This window comes from Coloeus monedula (assembly GCF_965178545.1).
Source record: "Coloeus monedula genome assembly, chromosome: 24".
In the NCBI taxonomy this organism is placed as follows: Eukaryota; Metazoa; Chordata; class Aves; order Passeriformes; family Corvidae; genus Coloeus; species Coloeus monedula.
In genome coordinates, this window is record NC_138804.1 from 6,357,925 (window position 1) to 6,378,443 (window position 20,519).

General features: G+C 60.3%; 1 protein-coding gene across 1 annotated transcript in view; it reads left to right on the top strand.

Annotated features, from left to right (window-relative positions):
- Positions 1–8,177, top strand: part of NKAIN1 (sodium/potassium transporting ATPase interacting 1) — a gene marked incomplete at both ends in the record, with an annotated part of 28,719 nt that extends 20,542 nt beyond the window's left edge. The window contains 5 exons of the mRNA XM_082296512.1: positions 2,398–2,535; positions 2,904–2,984; positions 4,759–4,956; positions 5,724–5,784; positions 8,092–8,177. Of these exons, the coding sequence (XP_082152638.1) occupies positions 2,398–2,535; positions 2,904–2,984; positions 4,759–4,956; positions 5,724–5,784; positions 8,092–8,177 (564 nt within the window). The remainder of the gene's footprint in view (positions 1–2,397; positions 2,536–2,903; positions 2,985–4,758; positions 4,957–5,723; positions 5,785–8,091) is intronic.
- Positions 8,178–20,519: the final 12,342 nt, after the last annotated feature.

Consider the following 20,519-nt stretch of genomic DNA (forward strand, 5'->3'; position numbering starts at 1 on the left):
CCCCGGCAGCAGCGGGCGGAGCAGCCGCTGGAGCTGGGAGGGGACGGCGGGCTGGGAATGGGGCTGGGGGTGCTGTGAGCAGCGGGAATTCACATTCCAGGAGCAGGGCAGCCCGGGAAGGATGCTCTGAGCTCCACAAAACAATTTCGGGGTGTTGGATGCTGCTGGGAAGTTTCCTGGGAAGTTTTCCGTGCTCGGGGTGAGCCCCGCAGCCAGGGCCGCTGCCACCGAAGGGCCGGGGGGGGCCGCTCACTGAGCTGGAGCTCCTGAGGGTCCCTCCCAGGGATATTTTATCCCCGCAGGATCGGGGGCGATGCTCCCAGGGTTGGAGCAGCCTGAGGAGCAGCGCTGAGCTGACAGCGCTCGCTCGGCCCCGCAATTCCCTGTGCAGGATCACCAAACCTGGACCCTCCCGCTGGAGGTCGTGCCTCAGTTTCCCCCCTCGTGAAACACGCGGGGCTGGCCTTGGGATGCCCTTGGGGTGCCCTTGGCAGGCGGTGAGAGCCGGGCAGCTGCAGCCACGCTGCCTTTGTGCCGTCTCTGTTTGTCCCTTATCCATGAGGACGGGAAAACCGAGATCTGCTCTTCCCACGGAGGGAAAAAGCTGGAATAACGCACCCGCGGAGCAGTGCTGGACCTGCCGGCGGGGCTCCAGCAGAGCTCTCCGGGGTAATTAGCAGCCTCTGCTCATCCATGGGTGCTTATCCCTAATTTTGCCTCTCTTTGGGATGAAGAAGGGTTAGGGTTTGGGTTTGGTTCAAGCAGGCTCTTCCCAGCTCCTCCTTTTTCACTCTGTCCCGGCTGGACGGGCTGGAATTAAGGAGCCACCCGGATGCAATCCTATCACTCCAGCTCCACGGGATGCCCTCAGAGGCTCTCCCCAGCCCCATCCCTCAGCTTGGAGCAGCCCTGGTCCCCACAACTCCCATCCAGCTCCCGCTAAGCAGCGCTGCCGACAGCCCCCAGATGGATGGGTGGCCATAAAACCCCGAGCGCCGCGCTCCCTGTATCATTTATTATTTACATCCCTCAATTCGGGAGATTTACAGCCCGGCTGTGAGTATTTCCAGGGGCTGTTTCCTCGGAGAGTTTAAATAGCAGGGAAGTGAATTAAGTTTCGGTGCAAACTCGTCCCGGCCCCACAGATCCGGGGGCTGCTGCTCCATGGATTTGCATCTCCGTTGATTGAAATCAGGGTCCCGCTGGCACCGATCCAGCGGATCCCATCCCAGGGAGAGGGTGGGGAATGGGATATCGCAGTGGTGGGGTGGAGCTGGGCTGAAGTAGGTGTGGATTAGAGCCCTCAGGAGGGAAATTCGATGAGTATTTGGGGTTTCATGGGTGGGGAAACGGCTGGTGGGAAAAGCTCAGGCAAGGCCTTTCCCCACCTCATTAATCCCCCCCTGTAATTAGGACTCATTAAATCCGACTGGGACACTGCCTGGGACCCCCACGGGTGCTCCCCTGATTCCAGATCCCTCTGGGAGCTGCTGCTGAATGGAGGGGGGGTGCAAAGCCCATTTTTCCTGTGGTTTTCAGGATAAACTCCCCTTTTTTAGGCAGGAAACTGAGGAACGGCGCTCTGGGGAGCACTGGGGACCCTGCAGCTCTCAGGGTGAATCTGGGGCACCTCAAAGAGTGGCAGGACAGGGCTAGGTAAGGCAAATGGGAAGAAATTTGGGGTTTCCAGGCTGCTGCCAGCCTGTCCCTGCACCTTGTGGTGTCCCAGCACCCTCGAGTTCCCTAAAACTTCCTTAAAAATTCTCTAGAAAACCACGGCCTCATCCAAAATCTCAGTTTTTTTAACTTAAACCCATCACTGAAGGTTCCGGCGCTCCCACCTCGCCTTTGCTCTCCCCTTCCTTGGAGCTAATCCCGTAATTAAGAGTAATCGAGCCCGAGCCGGCAGCGAGCGGAGCCATCAATAGGTTCTGGGATCAGGGATGGATCCCATCCCTGCCGGCCCTGCCGGGGTGATTTATCCGGCCGCAGCACGGCCTCGTTTATGGATTACAAATGATAACGGCGGTCAGAGCCCGACGGATCCGCGGAGCCGGCGAGGAAGGGCAGGAAATCAAAATACCGGGAGCTGGAGGCTCTTGCCGTGGTGAATCATCCTCCGGGATGGGTTTTCAGCCGCGCCTGAGCCCCGAGTGACGGGGAAACTGAGGCACGGAGGGTGATAAGCCGACATCTCCTTGCGTTCCCCTTTTAGCTCCGAATGTCCCGAGCAGCGCCTCGCCCGCCGGCCGATGCATCCCACGGACATTCCAGCCTGTTGCAACTCATTATCCATGGAATTCCCAGGAATTTCCAGCTGCTCCTTGCCTTCAGCGCCCCGGGAGCCGCCGCGGTGCCCGGCCCTGATCGCTGCTCCCCTCCCTTGCTCTGTTCCAGGTCGCGGCGCTGGAGAGGCAGATCTTTGATTTCCTGGGGTACCAGTGGGCCCCCATCCTGGCGAACTTTTTACACATCATGGCCGTGATTTTGGGAATTTTTGGGACGATCCAGTACAGATCCAGATACCTCATGATGGTAGGTAGCGCCCTGCGGGTGCAGCAGCGTCACTGGCGGGGGTGGCTCAGCCCCAGGTCCCCTCCTGTATCCCCGGGAACAGAGCAGCCGTGGCTGCCCCTGGATCCCTGGCAGTGCCCAAGGCCAGGCTGGACATTGGGGCTGGAGCAGCCTGGCACAGTGGGAGGTGTCCCTGCCAGGGCAGGGGTGGCACTGGGTCATCTTTAAGGTCCCTTTCTCCCCAAACCATGCTGTGAGCTTGTGATTCCATGATCCAACCCCGGATCCCAGCGGGATGCAGAGGGCGGGGCGGGGCCGGAGCGGGGCCGGAGCGGGGCCGGAGCGGGGCCGGAGCGGGCTGTCCGTGCCTGACCGGTCTCCTCTCGCAGTACGCGGTGTGGTTGGTGCTGTGGGTCGGCTGGAACGCCTTCATCATCTGCTTCTACCTGGAGGTCGGGCGCTTGTCACAGGTAACGCCCCCTCCTCCCTCCTCTTCCTCCCCGCATCCTCTTCCTCCTCCATCTTTCCATCCTTCCTGTCCCGTCCTTGCCCTCCTCCTCCTTCCCTGCTCCACAGCTCTTCCCCAAAAGTGCCCCCCCAAGCCCGTGGGTGCCCCCAGCCCCGCAGCAAAGCGCCCACCCGGGTGCCGGGGGTGCCTCCTCGGAGCGCTGAATTCCCATGGGATGGGATGGGATGGACACAGGGACAGTTCAGGTCGGAGTGACAAGGGGCGGCCGTTTCCTAACCCCAAATTAATTCCCTTTATCTCCAGCGAGGGGATAAAAGAAAGGAGGAACACCGGGAACAGGGATGAGCAACGAGAGGAAAGTTTGGGGCAGAGTTTCTGGCAGGGATGGGGAGGGCTGTGGGTGGGAGGAGGAGACCCCCTGCTGCATATTCCCAATTTTCCGGGGGTTTCTGGGGCTCCCAGCCGCGGCTGGACAGCACTCCTGGCTTTGGGAAGTCACCCTGTGGCGATGGGGTGAGGGTGGGAGCGGGGCTGTGCCTCCACCACACCCTGGGCTGTTAAATTACAGCTTTTACACAAAAAAAGAGCAAAACTTCCCGCAGGGATGGGGCAGCAGCGGGTGATTTGAGCACCCTCAGCCCGGGTCAGGGTCCCTGTGCCGAGCTGTGCACCCCAGCCCCGCTCTGAGGCTGCCGGGACACCCCAGAGGGCTGGGACAGCCAGCTCCGCTCCCTGCGCTGCCCCAGGCAGGGAACAGCCCTCGGGGGAGGGGGCTCCATGGCCGGGAACACTTCCCGAGTTGCTCCAGGTCATTTGAGGCTCTCCCGAAGCGCAGCAGGATGAGGAGAGAGGGAGGATTCGCTCCCACCGCGGGTTTTTGGTGGAAATCCCCGCTCCCCGTCACGCCGCGGTGGCACAGCTCCCCCTCGTCCGCTTCCCTGCTCCTCACCCACGTCCTCCGGCTCCACAAACCCAAACCCACTCATTCCCTTTCGGGGTTTTTGCCGCCCCCAGCAGCAAAAATCTTTTAATCCCAGATTGGCGATTTCCTGCGGAGGATGCTCAGCACCGGCAGGGCCGGGGGGGCACCGAGGGGCCGGGAGGGTCCTGCGTGGGCGGGGGGCTCACCAGGGGGACCCTCCATGGGTTGGGGGCTCGCCAGGGGGACCAGGGGGGACCCTCCATGGGCTGGGGGCTCGCCAGGGGGACCAGAGGGGGTGGAAAGGGGCAGACAGGGGCTGAAGATTACCTCCTCCCCCTTCCAGGGCGCTGCAGCCAGCCCATGGCCGCCCCACAGCTGCTGCAGAGGACACAGGGAGATCCCAAAGCTTGTGAGGGGCTAACAAGGAGGGGACATGCATCAGGAGGGACCCTGCAAGGCTCCCTGGGGATGGGATGAGGGGATGGCAGCCCAAAACCCCAGGGGAAGCAGCAGGGGCTGCCCTGCATCCCTGGAACGTGGGGAGGTCCCGTGGTCCCAGCTCTGGGGTGGCTGGGTGCAGGACCAGCAGCCGCTGCTTCCCTGCCGCTCTGGTGACCCCTCTGTGCCACCCATCCTGTCACCTGGGCATCGCCTGGACGCTGCTTGACCACATGCCCACAGCACCAGCACGGGAGGAAGCCCCAGACCGCGGGGCTGCTGGCTGGGGGTCAGGGAGATGCCCTGCTCTGATCTCACGGAGCGCCCTTGGCTTGGAAAAACCCATTTTCTACCCGACCCTGCTGCAAAGAGCCTCGGATCCAAAACCTGTGCCCCCTTCCTCCTCCTCCTGCAGGACCGGGACTTCATCATGACCTTCAATACCTCACTGCACCGCTCGTGGTGGATGGAGAACGGCCCTGGCTGCCTGGTGACGCCGGTGCTCAACTCCAACCTGGCGCCCGAGGACCACCACGTCATCACGGTCAGCGGCTGCCTGCTCGACTACCAGTACATCGAGGTGGTGAGCAGCGCCACGCAGATCTTCCTGGCGGTAAGGGCCCCTCTCCTCAGCCTGCACCCCGAAGCGGGGCTGGGAGACGGGGGGTGATGGGGCTGGGGGCAGCAGAGGCGCCGCGGTCCAGCTGGAGGTGCCCCCATCATCCAGGGAGCAGCAGACAGAGCCCTGCCAGCACCCCAGGGGTGCTGCCCACCCCAAAATTTGTCAGGTTTAGGGCTGGATGCTGCAGGGATTGAGGAATCACTCCCTGGGAATGAGCCGCTGGAATGTGCTGCCCGCTGGGAGGGAGGGTCCCCCTGGCCGGTGGCTGTCCCTCCCTGTGGGGAGGTGGGAACGGGACACGCCCGGGGGCAGAGCTCCCTAAAACAGAGCTTATGGGGGAATGGGGGTCCCCAAAGGGGCTCCCGGCCCCCTCTGTGGGGTGCCAGCCTGGCCCCCTTCGGGCCCCACCACCCTCGTGCAGCTGAGTCCATCCAACCCTGCTGCACCCCAAACCAGCACCGGGATGGGCTCTGGCTGCTCCCGGCGCCCCCAGCTCACTCCCAGTGATCCCAGTTCATTGCCAGTGCGCCCCCAGCTCACTCCCAGTGCACCCCCAGCTCACTCCCAGTGCACCCCCAGCTCACTCCCAGTGCCCCCAGCTCTCTCCCAGTGCGCCCCCAGCTCACTCCCAGTGATCCCAGTTCATTCCCAGTGCGCCCCCAGCTCACTCCCAGTGATCCCAGTTCATTCCCAGTGCCCCCAGCTCACTCCCAGGCTCCCCATCACCCCATAACCAACCTCTCCCTGTTTTTCCCCAGCTCTTCGGCTTCGTCTACGCCTGCTACGTCAGCAAAGTGTTCCTGGAGGAGGAGGACAGCTGTAAGTGCCTCGGCTGGGGGTGGCAGGGGGCACAAGGTCCTCTGCTGATGCCACCCTGAGCAGGGTGGCAGCTCCCAGCAGGGTCTGGGAAAGCAATGCATGGGTCCCAGAAAGTTGAAGGAATCCCTTTAGTTGGGTTTTTTGCCCCAGTTTTCCATCCCTGGTGGGGCAGAGGTGCTGGGGTGTGATGGGGCAGCCGTCAGCTCCCTCCCCCCTTGACAGCCGCAGGGGCTTGGGGACACGGTGTCCCCCGGGCTGTGTCCCCACAGCCTCCCCACCACCAGGTTTTCACCCCAAAACCACGGGAAAATGGCATTTTAGGCAAAGCGGAGTCTAACTTTTATCCCACCTGGATTACCTTGCCTGATCCAAGCCCGATCCCTTACAAACGCCCCTCGGGAAGCGCCCCGGCCCCAATTAACCAGGTGGTCGAAGCTGTGCATTAAAAGCTCATCTGCTATTAATTAATTCCCACCAGCTGGCAGATGCTGGCAGCCCAGGCGGGCAGGGCTGTGCCACAGCCACCCGGATGCGCTCCTTCCCCGGGATCAGCACCGGGATCAGCACCGGGATCAGCATCCCACCCATGCCACGGCCCCACAGGTGGTCCCAGCCCAGCCCGGGGGTGCAGCATCCCATGTTTTCCCTCCTTTCCGATGGAAAGAAACATCTCCGTGTGGAATTGGCCGCTGCCTGCGGGAATATCTCGTTTCCAGAAGGGTTTATCCAGCGCCGGCGGCTCGGGAGCGTGTTTGCATTCCCACAAACTCCCGCATCCAACACACTTTTAATATTAATGCTACCTCCGCCCGGGATGCAAATGCATCTTTTTAATGGAATATCTTATTAGAGTTGGAAATGGATGGAAATGGCGTCAAAACCGAGAGCTGGCGGAATATTAAACCAGGAAGGGAAATATTCCGGGAGAGGGGGGCTCTCCCCTGGAGCTCTCAGCTCTCGGACACGCACGGATAACCCACCCCAGAGTGGGATCCTGTTGGGTTTGGGGACTTGGGTGGTGCTGGAGATCCTGGAAAGGGTGGATTTCCCATCTTGGCCGCACCTGGAGCCCATCCCTGTGCCGGCGGTGCCGGGGAGCGTGGTCAGCTCTGGGGAAACACGGGATGATCTGGGAGAAGTTGGGTGCCCGCAGAACCCCCAGGGCACCCCCAGGGCACCCGCAGCCACCCAGAGCTGCCCCGGCACCGCTCGGGATGAAGGGCCGGGCTCCGACACCGGGATCCTCCCGGGAATGGGCTGGGAGCGGGATGAGCCTCCAGGCTGGAAATCTCGGCAGTGAGAGCTGATCCACCGCGCCTGCAATCCCCGGCGGTGACAGCCCCAAACGAGCGCTGATTCCCCCATAATTCTCCTTAAGTGCCCGCTCCGCGAACAGCCGGAGGGAATTTCTCCCTCTCTGTCCAGCGGCAGCGCCGGGGCTGTGCTGGGAAGGAGAAGGAACCGCCGGGATCTCGGGAATTGCTCCGGCTCCTTTCCTGCCTTTCTCAGCCGTGTTTTCCCGGGATGCTGCCGCGATCCCGGCTGCTGTTCCCTGGATGCAGCCCCGGCCGGGAAGCTGCTGTGCCTCCCTGGGTGCTCCATTGGAGGCTGCCCAGAGAGGCTGCGGAGTCTCCTTCCCTGGGGGTATCCCAGAGCCGGCGGGATAGAATTCCAAGTGCGCTGGGGGACCCTGCTTGAGCGGGGGCGTTGGACTGGGTGACCACCAGTGGTCACTTCCGACCTGCTGCGGTTTGTGATTCTGATTCATTCCCCTGGGCGGTGCCACCACCCGGGATGCGCCGCTGCCCCGGGATGCTGCGGGCACTCAGGGTCACAGAATCCTGGAATGGTTTGGGTTGGAAGGGACCTTAAATCCCACCCAGTGCCACCCCCAGGGACACCTCCCACTGTGCCAGGCTGCTCCAGCCCCAATGTCCAGCCTGGCCTTGGGCACTGCCAGGGATCCAGGGGCAGCCCCAGCTGCTCTGGCAATTCCATGCCAGCCCCTGCCCACCCTGCCAGGGAACAATTCCTGCCCAAGATCCCATCCAGCCCTGCCCTCTGGCACTGGGAAGCCATTGCCTGGCTCCTGGCCCTGAATCCCTTGTCCCCAGTCCCTCTGCAGCTCTCCTGGAGCCCCTTTAGGCCCTGCCAGGGGCTTGCAGCTCTCCCAGCTCCACTCTGGGATGTTGGATTTTCCTGGGATGCTGAGTTTTGCTGTTCCCCGTCCCACGGCTGCCACGGAGTGCAAGGAATGTCCCCGCTGCCCTTCCCAGCTCACCCCACTCCTCTCCCGGCTCTTCCCAGTTGACTTCATCGGCGGCTTTGACTCCTACGGGTACCAGGCACCACAGAAGACGTCGCACCTGCAGCTACAGCCGCTCTACACGTGAGTCCCGGGGGGCTCGGGGGGTGCTCAGGGGCTGCTCAGGGGTGCGGCACCCCCTCAAGGTGCCCCACGGCGCTGTCACGGCTCAGATTCGGGGCTGTGCATCCTCACCACAAAGCCCGAGGCTCCATCCGGGCAGGGCCGGGCACCTCCTGCCCGCGGTTTGTGTTTTGCTGGGTTTTGTTTGCTGAGCTTCACCCGGGGGAGAAGCCGCTCCCCAGATAAGCGCAGCCGACTCTTCCTCCCTCTCCCTGCCCGATAAACACTCCAGCGAGATAAGGCTCGGGATCTAAAGGGATTAACCTCATGCAGGCTCTGCCCGCTGCCAAAAATTAATTACATTTTCAGCCTCGTATGCAAATTCAAGGGCAGGCGGTGCCATTAGGGAGGCAAAGAGGGGCTGGGGGGGGCACAAACCCATCGGTGACAGTGCTGGGCCCGCCCTGGGGACGCTGACAGGTCCCGTGGGTGGCGGCGAGCACCCAGGGGTGCTGTGCACAGAGCTGGGCCCGCCCCGGGACTCCCCAGCCCCGCGGTCCGGACGGGGACAGGGACGGTGGCATTGGCACTGCCGGTGCCAGCAGCCACAGCCTGGGGGCCACTGAGGTGTCCTTCCCCCCACGCCCAGCTGGGTGCCACCCTCGGGGGACCCCGGAGCGCTGTCCCACGGAGGGGACGCGGCCCCCGTGTCCCTTCAGCCCCGCCTGGGTGGGACGGGGCAAAGCCACCGTGGGCAGAGGGGCGAGGGGACCCCATCCTGACCCCCCGTGTCACCCTCCAGGGGCACAGGGGGTGCCAGGGGGTGCTGCGGGCCCGGCACTCCCCGATGGCTGCGGGACGGGTGCTGAAAGCAGCAGGATTTGGAGAAAGCAGCTGAAAACTCGATTTTAAGTGGTGGGAACAGCAAATCTGGGTACCCAGGGGACACAACAGCTGATGGCAGAGAAAGCTGGGGCTGTGTCACCAGGCTGGGGACACCTCGGGCCCTGGGCGGGTCCCTGTCCCTGATTCTGGGAGGTTGCACCCTCCCCGCACCCTCTGCCACCCCCGGTGCCCCCCGGCAGTCCCCCAGCTGCCCGGGGCGGGGACAGCAGGACACTGTCACCGCTCTGCCACCCCCGCAGCTCGGGAACGGCCCAGCGTCTAATCAGTGTCTAATTAATGCAGCTGTCACTTCCGGCCCAGGTCGGGAACTCGGGGACACCCCTGTCCCCAAAGTGGGGTCCTGTGGTGGCTCACGGGGGGCACGGGGGTCCCGCTGCCCCTGTCACCAGCGAGGGGACAAACCAGGGGCTGGCCTGGCTCTGGGGGGTGCCTGAGGTCACCCGTGCCCCCAGGGCCAGCAGGGCTGCGGCCCCGGCAATTAAAGCTCGTTCCACAGTTTCTAATTAGCCATGACTGAATTAACGGCGGCGCGGGGAGGTGCGGGAATAATTACGAGAACAATAGAAGTAGTTATAGCATCGTTATTATTATTATTATTATCATTATTATTATCATTATCAACGACAACAATAATAAGGAAAACCCGTGATATAACAACGGTTTAATAATTGAAATTAAGACAAATACAATAACAAGAATCATAGTAACAGTAGTGGGAATAGTTGTAGTAGCAGCTGTATTATTATTACTAATAATAACAATAATAACGGTAATAATAGGGGAAACCTGTGGGGTAACAACGGTTTGATGGTTGCAATGAAATAAAATAAAATAAAATAAAATAAAATAAAAAGAATAATAGTAATAGCAATCGTAGTAGTAATAGCAGTAGGAGGAGTTGTGCTGTTATTATCAATAGAAGTAATAATACCAAATAACAATACCAATAATAGGGAGAACTCGTGGGGTAACAACGGTTTATTCATTGAAATTAAAAAATATCATGACAGGAATAATAGTGGTAGTGGTAGTAATAGCAACAACTGCATTATCGCTAATAATAACAGCAACAATAAAATAATTAGTAATAATGGTAACAACGACAATAATGATAATGATGATGATGATGATAATAATAATAATAATAATAAAAATAATAGTAACAGACACAACGAGAAGAGGGAGGAATAAACCCAAGCAAACCGCGTCCCCATGTGAGGGGACACCAGCCCTGCTCCCCAGCCTGGCCCCAGCCGCTCTCTGACATTTTTGGGATTGGAAGGAGAGCGATGGCCCCGTGAGAGCCCCCCCGGCAGGTCCCTGTCCCCCCTGAGCCCCCCGGCAGGTCCCTGTCCCCCCCGAACCCCCCCGGCCGTGACTCCTCGTCCCCCCGTGGGGACCGTGCTGGGCTCGGTCCCACCCGCTCCTCTCCCGTCTTTTTCCAGCTCCGGATAACCGGGATCCAGCGGCGCCAGGACCCCCCCGGAGCCACCCCCCCGGCGCGGGGGGAGCACCACGGCGAGCCCCCCGTCCCCTCCTGCCTCCTGCAGCCCGAAACGCCCCAAAACCGGCGCCGGGAGCTGCGCAGCCACCCCCACGGAGCCCGAGCCACGCCGGATGCGGGGCTGGACGCGGGGACACGCGGGGGGGAGGCGGCCGCGCTCGCAGGACTCCGCCTCTTTCTGTGTCTCCCAGCCTGGATTGTCCCCGGAGCAGCGGGGCCCTGCCAGGAGGGGAGCGGGACTGGTTTGGAGCCGGCTGGGACTGGGACAGGGACTGGGACTGGGACTGGGACAGCCGGGCACAGAGAGCAGCGCCGCGCCCCGCGGGGCTGGGACGATTCCCCGGAACTCTGGATCTGGGGCTCAGACTGCCTCCAAAAAAACGGGGATTTGGCTCCCAGCAGGAATTTTCCAGCCCCCCACGCTTGGATGAAGCAGCGTTGGAGGGGCTCGGTCTGGGATGCTCCGAGGAGTTGGATCCGTCCATCAGCATCGCCTCGACCCCCAAATTTGGGGACATTGGGGGACCCACAGGACCCCGAAATCCCCCTGTACCCCCCCCTCCTTCCACATTTTGGGGGCCTTGCTCCGACCTGGGAATAGCGACGCTGCTTCCTGGCTGTTTGAACGGATCTGATGAATGTTTGGGGTTGCTTTGGGATTTTTTTTTTTAATCATCTCTTCGGGTTTTTATTTAATTTAAAGTGCCTGAGTAGACTCTGGCTGAGCCGGGCCCCCCCAAGGCCGACACCGTGCCTTCAGCATCGCTGGGAACCCCCCAGAGCCCCCCAAAACCTCGCCCAGGGCTGGGGGGAGCCTCCCCTGGTCCCTTCATCCGTGGGGGACTCAGTGCCAAATCAGCTCCAGCGGCACAGGGACATCGGCACGAGGGGAAGGATTTTTTGGGGGGTGCAGGGGATGTGTGGGGTGGGCTGGGCAGGGGTTCTTTGCAGAAGGAAGATCAGCTGGGAAGGAAAAGCCTTGGAAGAAACTGGAAGGAGAAAAAGGAGTTCCCTGCAGCGTCCCAGCTCGCCGCAACCTCCTCGGTCTCCTTTCTGCAGGATGTGGCTCCCCCAGGATCCCTGGATCTGGCCCAAAGCCCACCCTGCGCCCCTGGGAGCTGCGATTCCCCATGGATTTCACCTCCCAGCTGTGTCTCCTCCAGTCCCGAGGGAATTTTTTACCCTAGAAAGGATTTTTGGCCCTTCCCAATGAGGAGCTGTGGAAGCGCCACCGCCCGCAGCTGGGATGGGCTGAGCCCCCCACAGCCCCCCAACACCTGCAGCCAAGCTGTGAACTCTACAGGCAATAATTTTTCCACCTTTCCCCCCTCTTTTTTCCAAGGAAAATCCTGTTTCTCCAGGCAGTGCATCCCCCTCGTCCCCCAGAACATATCCCCATCCCCAAGCCCCAGGGCCAGCAGTATCTTTGGGGTTTATTTTCCTCTCCAGGACCAAGGATGCTCCGATGGGATGGGATGGGATGGGATGGGATGGGATGGGATGGGATGGGATGGGAAGGCAGCCACTCCCCTTTCCCCAACCTTTCCCAAACCCAGCAGGAAGAGCTCCCTGGCATTAAAACTCTCGGGAAGAGCCTCCCTCCGCAGGGCTCCACAGGAGCCGGGCACGGCGCTCCGGGACCTTGGGTGTTTCTGTTCCGTTGGCTTGGTTTTCTATGAGCCCGTCTTTGTAACGTGAACCGAGGATTTCTTTTCTATTCTGTAATTATAAAAGTCAAAGGAAAGTTTCAGCGGGTGCTGTTCTGCTTCCGGGCACTTCCCTTCCCTGCACACCTCGCGTGATTGAAAGCCTGGGGTGGGGTTTTTCTAAATTTTTTTAAATTTTGCTCTTTTTCCTGGCAAAAACTCCCTCCTTAGGGCTCTGAATTGCCCAGATTTCCCTATTTTTTATCATGGAATGGTTTGGGTGGGAAGAGGCCTTAAAGTTCATCCCATCCCACCCAGTGCCACCCCTGCCATGGGCAGGGACACCTCCCACTGTGCCAGGCTGCTCCAGCCCCAATGTCCAGCCTGGCCTTGGGCACTGCCAGGGATGCAGGGGCAGCCCCAGCTGCTCTGGCAATTCCATGCCAGCCCCTGCCCACCCTGCCAGGGAACAATTCCTGCCCAAGATCCCATCCAGCCCTGCCCTCTGGCACTGGGAAGCCATTGCCTGGCTCCTGGCCCTGAATCCCTTGTCCCCAGTCCCTCTGCAGCTCTCCTGGAGCCCCTTTAGGCCCTGCCAGGGGCTCGCAGCTCTCCCTGGAGCCTTCTCCTCTCCAGCTGAGCACCCCCAGCTCTCCCAGCCCGGCTCCAGAGGGGCTCCAGCCCTGCAGCAGCTCCGTGGATTCCTCTGGACTCTCTCCAGCAGCTCCAGGTCCTTGATTTTGGGGGCTCCAGGGCTGGGGCAGCTCTGCAGGTGGGGTCATTCCATGGCCACAGCGCTCCAGCATCCCCTGGACACCCAGCCGGGAGGGAGGAGCGAACCCGTTCTCCAGCCCACACCCCCGGATCTGCCTCTTCCCGAACATCCTCCCGCTGCCCAGCCCGGGCACGCCAGGAATTCCTGCAGCAGCAGCGGAGCCGCAGCCTTCGGCCTCGCTGTGCCCGTGCTCCGCCTCCTGTGTCCCGGGAAGGGCAGGAGGGCACCAAGCTGGAGGCTGGAATAGGCTCCCTGAAGTGGTTTCCCTTTAAAAGCTTTAATTGTGGGAGACAACTTTGGGGTTTATAACCGCTGGGTTGGTTTTACAGCCGGAATCGTCTTTTGAGAGCAGCAGGGGGAATTCTGTAAAATAAACGCGGGGCAAAAGGTGTCCCAGATGCCACCTGTGCCGTGTGATGTCCCCACCCTGCTCCCGTCTGAGCCGCGACACGGCTGCGGCATCCCAAAAGACCATCAGGGCACCCCAAATTTAAAAATCCGGTGAGTGTGGGCATTGTAATGACACGCACAGGAGGGTCTGGGGGTCTCACTCTGAGCCGATCCCTCCCCACAGCCCCTGTCCCCTCCCCACAGCCCTGTCCCCTGTCCACAGCCCTGTCCCCTCCCTGCCGGGGCTGAGCTGTAATTACCGAGTCCGAGCAGCGCCCAAGAACCCCCAGCGTGGCCGTAAACAGGAAGGGCAGGAAGAAAACCGAGCTGATTTGAAGAAAAACGAGCTGATTTTCTTCCATCCCAACCCCGGCAAAGAAACGGCGGAGGAGCAACAAAGGATGAATTTTCCCTCCCGCAGCCGCCGGAGCCCGGCGAGGCACAGATGTTAAGGAGGAAAAAAGCCGCTTTCACAGCTGCCAACAAAGGCATAGAGACGCTTTTCAGGGGCTCGGGGATGTGCGGATCCAGCTGGGGCGCTCCTAGGTGTGCTGAGTTCCAGGGAAACGGGAGCCGAGGGGAGCGAGGCCGGGGGATGCAGAGGGGGAATGGGACAGCGATGGGTCCGCCTTGGCTCCCGGTGCTCAGTCGAGTAAGGGACACGTTCGGGGTTTTGTTCTTCCCTCTTTGGCTCCATAGCAAGGAGGGATGGTTCTCCAGGGGTCCCTGCCGGGTGGGAGATGTGACAACCCCAAGGACACCCTCCTGAAAGCACATCACCCATGACACGGCGTGGGGGGGAGGCCCCGGAATCCCCAGCCCTTCGTCCCTAGAGGAATGCTCTGGGCAGGGCTCCCGTCACCTCCGGCCCCCGCTGGAAGGTGACAGCGGACGGGCGTTCACGCAGGCGAGCCCAGGAGCTGGCAGGGCGATGGCCTCAGAAACGTGACCGTTCTGGGGCTGTTGTTTTCTCTCTTAGCTGGGGACACAGCAGGAAGGTGCAGGGAGCAGATAGCTGTGCCCCGGGAAGGGCAGCTCCTTGTCACCCTCTGCAGAGTGACGAGGGCGATTTGGAGAGATTAAACACCAGTAAATAAAGTCTGGGGAAGCTGGAAGTGAAGAGTGGGGCTGGGAAGCCTTCTGGCTGTCAGACCAATACTGCAAAATTAGAGAGTCACGGAGCATCCTGAGCTGAAGGGACCCCAAGGACCATCCAGGCCATCCCCAGGCCCTGCCCAGACACCCCAAATCCCAGCCTGGGCATCCCTGGCAGCGCTATCCCAACGCTCCTGGAGCTCTGGCAGCCTCAGGGCCGTGCCCATTCCCTGGGGAGCCTGGGCAGTGCCCGGCACCCTCGTGAGCCCCCACTCACCCCTTGCTCCTGTGTGAGCTCTGCTGCCCTGTGACTCTGCTCCAGTAATGGTAAATATTTTCCAGTACACACAGATATCCCAGTAAATAGCTCTGTCTGCAGGGGAAGGATCCTCTGGTCTCGATGGCATGCTCCAGCCCAGCTTGGCTCTGGAGATGGTGATAAAAAAGAGGAAAAGCGACTTTTTGCAAGGAGAGAGTGGAAGGAAAAGGGGAAAGGTTTTAAACTAAAAGAGATTTAGATGAGATGTTAGGAGGAAATTCCTCCCTGGCAGGGTGGGCAGGGGCTGGCATGGAATTGCCAGAGCAGCTGGGGCTGCCCCTGGATCCCTGGCAGTGTCCAAGGCCAGGCTGGACATTGCTGGAGCAGCCTGGCACAGTGGGAGGTGTCCCTGCCAGGGCAGGGGTGGCACTGGGTGGGGTTTAAGTTCCCTTCCAATCCAAACCATTCCGTGACTCCATGATCCTGTTAGAGCAGCAGGAGGAAGCCGGAGCATCCCTCTCCCATCTGCAGCCCGAGGAAAGGCTGATGCAATGCAAATGAGGAGCAGGGAGCTGGCAGAAGGAAATCACTCCCCAGAAACGCAATCAGGCCGTGGGGCTGTGAGGAGAAGTCATGCGGACAGGAGGGCAGGAGGCTTCCAGAGGGCTGAGTCACGTAATTGCTGCTGAGAAAATCCAGCCCCGATGTCTTCAATGATAACAAACAAGCTGGAAAGCTTAATCAGCCTCCTGCTTCGGAGCGCTAATGACGGAATTTGGGACAAGGAACGGACCGGGGTGGGGGATGACCCCAAAGAGGGGAGTCTCACATCCCACTGAGGAGGCAGCATTTGGGGACAAGGTGGCACCGGTGGGTGGGAAGTGTCCCCAGGCAGCGTCTGCCTCCCTCACCGAGCGGGCACCAGCAGTGGAGGGGCCCCTGTGTCCCACCCACCCCTCCTGGGGCCCACAGAGCAGCTGTAGGGCTGTAGGCATCCAGCTCGGATTTTGGGGTGACCTAGCGAGGCCTCACACAGGGACAGCCCTGGCTGGGGCTGGCCTGGGGTGTTTGGAGGCACAGACGGGGCAGGTGAGCTGCCCTGAGCAGGGACAAGGCTCTGCCAGGACCTGGCCATGGGTCCTGCAGCTCCTTCCCAGCTGGATCTCCACCACGGGGACAGCGGTCACTCAGCGGGGACACCACAGCCACCTCCCCACCGGGACGAAGGTGCCACCACCTGAACCCTCCTCTGTGAAGCCACAGGAACGTTCAGATCCCAGCAGCTCCCGGCTCTGAGCTCCATCCAGCTGCTGTCCCCACAGCTCAACCCTCGCCCGTCTGCAAGGGAAGCGGCTCTCGCACCCCAGCTGCACCTTTTAACCCTTCGGGATCTCTCCCCGCTCCTGTTTTCTCTCCCCACGATCCCTGCAGGGTTTGGCAGCCGGCTCAAAGGGCTGCTGGAAGGGTAGGAATGCGAGCAGAGCTGTGACACGTCTCGGCAGCGAGGACAGGGGGAAAACCCCAGCGGTTTTCAAACCGAACATGAATTTCCTTTTTCCTGGTTTACAGCTCTGGTGGGTGTTTGTGTGGCTGCTGCTCCTGCAGGTTCCTCAGCTCCATCCTCATTTTTACTGTGGCAGAGGGGCACTCACGGATCCTTCCCAATGACACTCGACCCCCTGTGCCTGCCAAAACCAAAAATCATTTGTCTGCCAAACGTTTTCCCCCAAAAAACCCATTCCTTGCTGCCTGGGCCCTGGGGAAAACATCTTCTTGACCCCACAGAGTGAGAAGAAGTCCCGTGTGTCTCTTATCCTGGATTCAGCCTATTATGGATCCCATAAATCCATCCTGGGGTTATCTTCACTTCTCCAGGGCTGTTTCTCAGCCTCTGGCTGTCTCCTGCTGTGGCACAGGGGAGGAGGGACAGCAGAGCACATCACCGGGATCACAGAACCGGGGAAAGGTTTGGGTTGGGAGGGGCCTTAAAATCACCTGAATCCAACCCCCCTGCCATGGCAGGGACACCTCCCACTGTCCCAGGCTGCTCCAGCCTGGCCTTGGGCACTGCCAGGGATCCAGGGGCAGCCCCAGCTGCTCTGGCAATTCCATGCCAGCCCCTGCCCACCCTGCCAGGGAACAATTCCTGCCCAAGATCCCATCCAGCCCTGCCCTCTGGCACTGGGAAGCCATTCCCTGGCTCCTGGCCCTGAATCCCTTGTCCCCAGTCCCTCTGCACCTTTCTTGTAGCTCCTTCAGGTACGGGAAGGTCACAATTTGGTCACCCCAAATCTTCTCTTCCAGGCCGGACAATCCCAGCTCTCCCAGCCTTTCCCCACAGCAGAGCTGCTCCATCCCTCTGATCATCCTGGTGCCTCCTCTGGACTCTCTCCAGCAGCTCCAGGCCCACCCTGTGCTGGAAGCCCATTCCCTGGGATGCAGAGGCAGGCATTGGCACGGCTCTTTCCCAGCCATGGGATGTGGCACGGCTTTCCCAGCAGCCTCCCTGAACACGGAGAGGAAACTGGGATTTGAGCACCCTCGGGACAATCCCCCCGCGGAGCTTTGTCCTGGCACCCCATGTCGGGGACTCCACGTCCAGCTCAGCGCAGCCCTAAGCCCAACTGGTGGGTGGGAGCTGCTTAAAAACTTTCAAAATTTTTGGGAGCTGTATTTTCAGAAGCAAAAGCAGCTCTGCAGCCAAAACGCAGCTTTCAGACCCCGCTGCTGCCAGGTGGGTCCGCAGCCAGGAGTCCCTGCAGCTTCCCACAACCACAACATTTCAGCAGCCACTTTTAGACACTTGGCTGGGACTCCTGAAAAGAAAAAACTCTGCTCTGGGTGTCTCAACACAAGCATGGCAAGAAACCCTTGGGCAAAAGGTGTCAGTGGAAACCAGGGCTTTATCCGATGGCTCGGGGCTGCTGCAGAACCTGGGGACCTTCCCCGGCCGCTGCTGGCAACAGGTCCAGCTCAGGAAGCGTTTCCATGAAGGTGGCACTGGGAATGTCCCTGATTTGGGGTGTCTGGAGCAGTGGATGTGCTCAGGAGCAGCACTAGAGCTGCCCAGCTCAGGGCTGGTCATCGTTTTGCATCTCACGGCGCCGGGGTTTGACGAAACGCTGCCCCAGTGATGCAAATCAGTGATGCACTTGGCTCTTCAAGGAGTTTTTGGTCAAGCCAGCACACTCTGAAAATATTCTGCATAAAGACCTCAGCAGTTTTTTGGCTTGGTTTGGGAAAAATTGAGTCAGTCAGTGGATTTTTTAATTTTATTTTTGTTTCTGATGGCCAAGAAAATGCTGGTGCCCTACACAGAGCGGGATCCTCTTTCCTCCAATTTAGCTTTTAACTGCAGGCACTGAATTGTCATCGGAATAAAAGTGCTGGGTCCCAAGGCTGGGGACAGCCAGGGCTGCCTGGGACAGCACTGAAGCCACTTTTAGGAGACTCCCCCAATGTGTTTTCTCTCCCAGGTGAAGCCCCTGTCCCGTGCAGGTGTCTCCCTTGCGGAGCTGTGGGAAGCTCTGCTCCCAGGAGGATGAATCACGGCAGCAGAGCTGGGTTGGTTCACTCTTCAAAGAGAAGATTCCGCGGTGTTGGGCACCGTGCCACCAGGAACAGCGCCTGGGCAGAGCACGGAGGGAGGGTCTGGATTTGGGCATTGTGTCTGGAAGTGGAATTTTGATGTTCAGTGAAGAGCACCGCGGATTGGAGCCCCTTCCGTGGGGAACAGAGGGAGAAAGGCCCTTCTAGGGAGTCATTCGGAGGTGGGAGGACATCAATCGCCTTCTGGAGGTGCCTCTTTCCCTTTGCAGGTGAAGATGTATCCCAGGATAACTTCTGCCAGGACTGGCGTGGGGTCAGCCGGGGCCAGGCAGCTGGGGCAGCTCTGGGCGGCCAACGGTGCAATGAAGATCAGAAGGACCTTTCCACCCCCAGAAGGTTTTTCCTGTGGAGGTGGAAGTTATTTCACTGCCTGTTCCTCCCACACTGGCTCTGAAGTTTTTGGAGCAGCATGTTCTCCCAGTGGGAGACTTTTCCATGGATTGCAACAAGCTGGGAGCTCGGGCAAGGTCTGAGGCAGCAGAGAGGATGGCAGCGGTGGGAGGCAGGAGAGGCTGTGGGAGGGATGGAAGTGCTGGAGATGAGACCCAAACACCCCCTCAGCCTCACAGCCACAGGACTGTGTGTCCCCACACGCCATTTCTCCCTAAATCCAGCCTAAATCTCCCTAAATCCAGCAAACTTCACTGGCAAATGCGGGTTCGAACTGCTCACGCTTCATCCCCAGCAGGACTCCTTCCCTCCCCCTCTCATTACACCGGCATAAATGCAATTATCCCAGGTGTAATTAACAGAAAGCACGTTTCCAGTGTCAGCAAGCAGCCTGGGTGTGTGCCGAACCCGCCGTGGCACAGCTCTTATCTCTGCCTCGCAGCCGAGGGTCAGCGCTGCTCGGGGACCTCTGGGCCACCGCCAGCAGGACAGCTCAGGGACAGCCTGGTGGGGTGCCAGGGACCGCAGCTTGCAGGCACAGCACCCCAAAAATGGCCAGGGACAGCCCAGACCTTTGTCCCCATTGAGGACAAAGGGCTCCTGACCTCTCAGGCTTTGCAGCCCAAATCTTTGTCACCCAGGAGCCATCGCTGGTGCCTTGTATCAGCCCATGGTGCCCAGGAGATGGGTGGAACCAGAGGAGCAGGGTGTGCAGACAGATTTAGTTGGTCCAGTGCCCAGAGGACACAGCTCCACCATTCACATTTCCACCGCAGCGAGAGGCTGGCCCTGCTCGCACCGTTGGCATTTTGGGGACACGGCACGGGCCGCCACCGGATCATGGAATTACTGAGGTTGGAAAAGACCTCTAAGGTCATCCAGTCCAACCATTAACCCAGCACCGCCGTGCTCACCACTAAACCACGTCCTCAAGTGCCACATCCACACGTTTTTTGAACACTTCCAGGGGTTGTGACTTCACCACCTGTGCCAATGCCTGATATCCAAACTTTGCCTGATATCCAACTCAAACCTCCCCTGGCCCAGCCTGAGGCCGTTCCCTCTCCTCCTGTCCCTGTTCCCTGCCAGCAGAGCCCGACCCCCCCGGCTGCCCCCTCCTGTCAGGGACTTGTGCAGAGCCACAAGGGCCCCCCTGAGCCTCCTTTGCTCCAGGCTCAGCCCCTTTCCCAGCTCCCTCAGGAATTCTCCAGCCCCTTTCCAGCTCCCTCAGCCGCTCCTGGGGCTCCAGCCCCTTTCCCAGCTCCCTCAGGAATTCTCCAGCCCCTTTCCAGCTCCCTCAGCCTCTCCTGGGGCTCCAGCCCCTTTCCCAGCTCCCTCAGCCGCTCCCCACAGGATTCCCTCTCCAGCCCCTTCCCCTCTTCAGGGAATTCAAGACACGGGAGCCACAGGAATGACCCAGAATCCACATCTCGGCCACTCGTGGGGTGCTCAGAGGGGTCCACGCTGAGCGTCACAGCAGAGCTGAGCCCAGCAGAGCCGAGTTTATCCAGCAGGGCTTTGCCAGGTCACACAAGCCAGGCTGCTGCTGGCCAAAGACACCTCTGGGTGTCTGTACAAGGCTCGGCTCCAAACCCACCCTCAGCAGGGAAAACCTTTGCTCGCTGTTTATCTCGTCCGTCCCCTGTCACGCCCGGCCGGGGGCACTCAGCACCGAACCCTTCAAGCCGTACTTCCCCAGGTTTTTGGGGGTCGGGGTGAGGTCCCGCGGCCCCTCAAGGGGGTGCACGCTGGAAGAGGCAGCGTGGTGGTGGGAACGCGCATCAATCACCCCA